A 6,000-nucleotide genomic window follows, 5' to 3' on the forward strand; every position below is an offset into this window, starting at 1 on the left:
ACCTGAAGTGATTACCAATCAGGTCAAAACTTCTCGACTTGTACTCATGTTTGGTCGTCGAGGTCAGCTCAGATGTGTAGGTGTGTGAAGAACTCTTAGCTGGATTTAATTACCTGTATACATATACTCAGTTGTTCACAAACAACCCGCACCTAAGAGAGTTAAAGATTAAACTCTCTGCACATGTACGTAAAGAAATGCATTTTTCAGTTGTTCACACCCTATTTAAAGCCTCTCGGCTTGATTGTATCCCTCGATGAATATTCGCTGAATAGACTGAGTGAAAATTTCATTATTCTCCTTCATATTCTCTGACATTGTAATTATTTATTTTCTTCCTCCATGGCGGTATAATTATTCTTCTTTCACTTCTCCGCCAATGTTCCTCTTTTATTTCCCTGGCCATGTTGTTATTCTTCCTGCACTTCCCTGGCCATGTTGTTATTCTTCCTGCACTTCCTTGGCAATGTTGTTATTCTTCCTGCACCTCCCTGGCAATGTTGTTATTCTTCCTGCACTTCCCTGGCAATGTTGTTATTCTTCCTGCACTTCCTTGGCAATGTTGTTATTCTTCCTGCACTTCCTTGGTAATGTTGTTATTCTCCCTGCACCTCCCTGGCAATGTTGTTATTCTTCTTGCACTTCCCTCTCAGTGTTATTATTCTTCCTGCACTTCCCTGTCAGTGTTGTTATTCTTCCTGCACTTCCCTCTCAGTGTTGTTATTCTTCCTGCACTTCCTTGGCAGTGTTGTTATTCTTCATGCACTTCCCTCTCAGTGTTGTTATTCTTCCTGCACTTCCCTGGCAATGTTGTTATTCTTCCTGCACTTCCTTGGCAATGTTGTTATTCTTCCTGCACGTCCCTCTTAGTGTTGTTATTCTTCCTGCACTTCCCTCTCAATGCTGTTATTCTTCCTGCACTTCCTTGGCAATGTTGTTATTCTTCTTCCACTTCTCTGTAAATGTAATTGCTCTCCCATTCCGTCTTCGACACTGATTATTTTCCCTAGCTCCTTGAAATTTAATTATTTCCCATATTCTTCCCCGAAAATTATCTTTACCGCCAGATAATGCAATGCTATTATTGCATTTTTCTCCTCCGAGCACGTAATTATTACCTCTCTCATTGCCTAGTACTAACTTATTAGTCTCCATCACTTCTGACAATGTAACTGATTATTTTCCATTTCTTTGATAATGTAATTACTCCCCCACACCGCCCCTGACACTGCATTTATTTCTGTCATCAGTGGAAATTTAATTCTCTTCTTTTTCCCTGATAATTGAATTATTTCGCTACTCATTAGATGTAATCATTGTTAAAATCTTTGTGATAAACACTGCCATTTATGTTGGCAATTATGATTAGGAAAGATTTACCGAGGCAAAAATAAATTTTTTATAGGCTACTTCTCTGTAGCACTAAGCGGTTGATAATTGGAAATACAAAAAGTAAGATTTTATAATCTCATTGAAGTGCGAAAATCTGTTTCAAATTAGGATTTATGTTCTCAAATTAGAAAAAGTGTTATTGCCATACCATGTGCGTATCTCTGGGGTATACATGATGAAGGTTTAACTTATTCCCTATTTTAAAGAGCCAAGTATCGTTGACAGAGTGATGATCGATAGGCTTTAAATCTTTATTCAAATGGCTTACTGCCGACAGTAGCTAAGACTAGACACGTAGAAGCTTTGATTGGAGGAACCTTTCGTTCTATTTAAAACTTTATTAATCATCAAGTTAATGTTGTGTTAAAGCTTTATACAAAGAATAATATAATGACTTAAAGCATCTTTAGTAACGTGTGTATTTTCTTTATCGCTTTAAACTTAATAAACCATACATCGCCCTCTCAATTCTACCCTGTCAGTCATTTAACAGTGCTCCTTTGGTCTTATTTTTTTTTAAAGCGTAAAACTTAAAGGTGTCAACTCATCTGGGACTTAATGCTCCGCTGAGGATGCGTAAACACAAAGAGCTCAGATATTCTGTTTATTTTTCACCGTGGTATTTTCTTTTTAGATTTTTGCAATCAATAGTTTATTGTGTTTTCTTCCTCAATAACGAGTGTCTGTGTCCTTCCTTCTCCAGTGTGACAGTGGTAGTGGAGTGGATGCCTTCTTCCACGCCATCTACACATCTCGGGCCAAAATGATGATTTTGCTGGGAGCTGCGTGTCCTGAAGTCACGGAATCTCTAGCATCGGTAGTACACTACTGGAACATTGTGCAAGTAAGTTAAAGTTGTACTTTATATCAGTGTTTTTTTATGCTATAGGGTTAACAGGACTGGGGAGTTTAGTATATTATGCCTATTACATTCGTAGGGATAGGTAGGTAGTAGATTCGCTGGTATAATCACCCGACCCGGATCTTTTCCAAGAGGTGGCCTGGCCTTGGCTCCCTGTCGTGGGAGTGTCTCAGACCAGTGTCTGCCATGGGAGAAGATACAAGTACCTCTTCGTCTTCTGGGACCAGCTGTCCCCAGGCCTAGCCCAATTCCCCGCCCCCACGGGGCTTGGAGGGAAAAGCTAGGCACCTTGGGCTGCCACAAACCCCGCCCACACTGGGCTCGAAGGGTGTGGCAGCTGCATAGCAGCAGACGCTGTCAGGAAGTGCTAAGGCAGCAAGCACTACAGGATCCTTTTGGAACCACACCCCAGCTTTGGGCATTAAGCCCGAGCACTGGGGAAGCCCAAGAATGCCTCTTGCTGTGTGTGTTGCTGCTGCTGCTACTTCACTTGTCCGTTGCACTCTGTATTCGTAGGGAACAACGTCTGGGAATGGGAGGTAATCAGATTCCTTGAAGGGTGTGGGGAATGTGGAGGATTGAGGTAGGAAACAATCAAAAAAAGAGAAGAGATAGGTAAGAAAAGTTAGGTGACCTAAGCCCTTTGGGTTTGTTTTAGGCAAGCATTTTTTATCACAGCGACGAGTTTTGTGTCCATGTACCGATGAAGACTATTTACTTCACTGGAACATCGCATAGGTAAGTTAAAATTACACCTCGCAGAGTTCGTGGTAAACTGGAACATGAAGTAATAAGATTCACTCCAAGGCAGGGAAAAACAGATCCACTTCCATGGATGAAGAGCCTTTCAGGGTCATCAAGGTACCCTGCCCCCCTTAAAGGGTTTAATTTTAAGTGACGTAGATTATAACTCGGAAAAGCAAGATTAGTAGCATCATACTCTTTCTGCTGGAAGACCTTTGAGCAGAAAGAACTGTGTAATGAAAGAATTGAACCTAAAATTGTGTTGAATAGCAATATTGCCGGGAAGCCGAGGTAACCACTTTAAGGGGGCGCTCAAGCAGTGAATGCTGCTGAGGAAATTGTGAGAGAAGTGCAGGAGATGAGAGATCTTGGTAGAGATGTATAGACGAGAGATGCGGGTAGCTGGCCACGTTAAGGTAGAAGATTGTAAATTACATTTCGTGAAACTATAATCTCATAGGGGTTATTCATCGTAAGTTGTGAAGGCTCGACCCTCCTTCCGTTAATTGCGGCCCGGTCTATGAAAGCGCTAAAACCGTAAGGGGTCATAGTGCCTAATGAATGGGAGGCAGTATGGCTTACTACAAGAAAGGGGCGAACAAGTCCTTGGATCAGGAGCGCCTCATCAGAATCAGTAAGGCATTTGAAATGTGGAGGAGAAAAGGTAAGGACCCAGTAGGGGTGAGAGGGGAAAGTAGGGATAGTTGAAGAACAGATGGGGGAGAGGAAAGAACTAGAGAGAAAGGAAAAGAGTCGGGACTAAACCCAACTGCAAAGGCATTGTGTAATTCTTGTACTTGAATCAAGGATCTCTGGGAGATGACACAACCTGAACAAATGCAATTTATTTCCCATTGGCTCTTTACCGACAGTTTGTGAACCAATCAGGAAGCTACTAGGTCATATCACTGTGCTACACCGAGAATACTTCTTATTCCCTATTGTTTCTCTTACACAAATAAATAATTTTCTCATGTACATAATTCGTATAGCAGTGATGGTAGTAGTAGTAAGAGTATGTTATGTTTTAATGAAAGTACTAAAACTGTAAAATTATGAGGTAAGCGAAAGATAAGAATTGGATATATTCTAGATATTTCAATCCTGGCATTATCAGACGTTACTAGATTTCCTAACCAGTGTGTTGGTTTTCCTAGGTTGCGAAACGATATTTCGTGATTCGGCTACGTAAATGCTGACGTTCTCAATTCTACCATACACGTTGCGGCTAAAATAACTGTAGCTGAAGCCCGAGTAACTCAATTATGTAGCTTTTAAAAACTCCAGTGTATGTCAAGAAGCATTATCACGAGAAACATCACTTAAAACGAAGACTAACATTTTTAGCACACCAAAGAGTAACGAAAAATTCTTCGTGACCAATCACGTTGCACGCTATATGTCAACCGACCAATCACGTTGAACGCTGTATATTAACCGACCAATCAAACTTATTGTTCACATATTTACTATATTTCCTACTATCTACTCAACACCTAATTCAATGTCTTTCTGATCCTTTCTAATATTCACACACAAAAAAATACAAATCAGTGACTAGGCGACTATTTCTAAATATTTTTCCTGTGTGGGCTTTAATTAAATAAGATGACATCGTATATTACACAGGTGTATATTTGTGTATGTACACTGAGAAGCTACTTTAATTCCTATTTTTTTTTTGGGAGGGGTAAATTGTTTTTGAATGTTAGTGTGTAGATAATATGCAACTCAGAGTTACTAGTTAAGCCTACAACTGGTTCGCATTATATTCGAACCTACTCTGCAGTGTAGGTTCGAATCCTGCTGCGGACTGAGATATAATGTTCGTAAATAATTTCCCCCGTTTGCGAATTTTTAAGTACATAAACCAATGTGAGTTATTCAGCGCAAGAAAAGGTGGAGGCTCGATCCTCCGTCCGCTAATCTGGAGTCAGACGCTTCTCTCGCTGCCAGCAAGGCTAGATACTAGGTTTATGTATTACGGTATTGACTGAGGAATGAAATATGTTGTTTATTCATTGTTTCCTTCTCAGCAAGAAAAAAATATTTAATCCATAGGACATAAAGATGAGGAACAAAATCTTGAACAAATATTTAGTAACTGGTCATTCTGCGTTTACCGGAGTTTTTGTCTCCATTTATTTCTGTTGTTTGCAGTATGTACGAGGCTATATTAATGGCTCATTACTCTAAGATGTAAATTTAGTCTTTTTAATATGTTGAATTCTTTAGTGGTTACAATAAGTTTCTGATTTTCATGTGAATAATACAAATATTTTCGTTAAGAGTTACTGACTGGAATTAATGATCAACAATTTAAAACTAATGAAAACATTACAGTAAATCAAATTTTTCAGCGCATAATATACAAAACTATAATGTAAATCAAATAAAAGATACTTAAAAATAAATCGTAAAGAAATAAAGAAATGTTCTTGCAAAATTAAATCAATATAAATTAAACTGATAAGCAAATAAACTACTAGATATTAATATATTAGAGTTAAAATACACACTTGGTAGGTAGGTATAATGTTCGTGGGGAAACAGAACAAGTGTTTCCTGATGCGGGTCCTAGTCATATGATGACCCACAGCTAGAGTTTTGGTCATCTGACCGAGGGCTTACCCTGGCTTCCCGGTCCACCTCTTTAAAAATCGTGGTTATGATTATAACCATGAAGTAGTAATTTTGCACACTTAGTGCATATGTTTAATATGTTAGAAAAGTGTGCAAAGAGATCTGTGGCACCGCACAATGTGATTGGTCGGCTAAGATACAACGCAAAGCATGATTGGTTAGTTAAGATACACCGCGCAACGTGATTGGTCAAGAGTGTATTGCCGAGTACTGACTAGAATAAATAAGCTTGGGAGAAATTTTTTTGGTTATTCTGGACTGGTGAGTTTGATCATATGGTCGGTGTAATGTCAAGCCGTGGGAAAGCAGCTGGCGCGCACAAGCGCAAGACCTTGGCTCACCGCGCAGGTCTTCAGTTC

General features: G+C 39.5%; 1 protein-coding gene across 1 annotated transcript in view; it reads left to right on the forward strand.

Moving 5' to 3' along the window:
* The window catches only part of LOC128703607 (uncharacterized), a 224,095-nt gene that overhangs the window by 99,683 nt on the left and 118,412 nt on the right, over positions 1 to 6,000 (forward strand). Inside the window, exon 3 of the mRNA XM_070101205.1 lies at positions 2,096 to 2,236. Coding sequence (XP_069957306.1) covers positions 2,096 to 2,236 — 141 coding nt within the window. The remainder of the gene's footprint in view (positions 1 to 2,095; positions 2,237 to 6,000) is intronic.

The sequence above is a fragment of the Cherax quadricarinatus genome, chromosome 76, assembly GCF_038502225.1.
Source record: "Cherax quadricarinatus isolate ZL_2023a chromosome 76, ASM3850222v1, whole genome shotgun sequence".
Lineage (NCBI taxonomy): Eukaryota > Metazoa > Arthropoda > Malacostraca > Decapoda > Parastacidae > Cherax > Cherax quadricarinatus.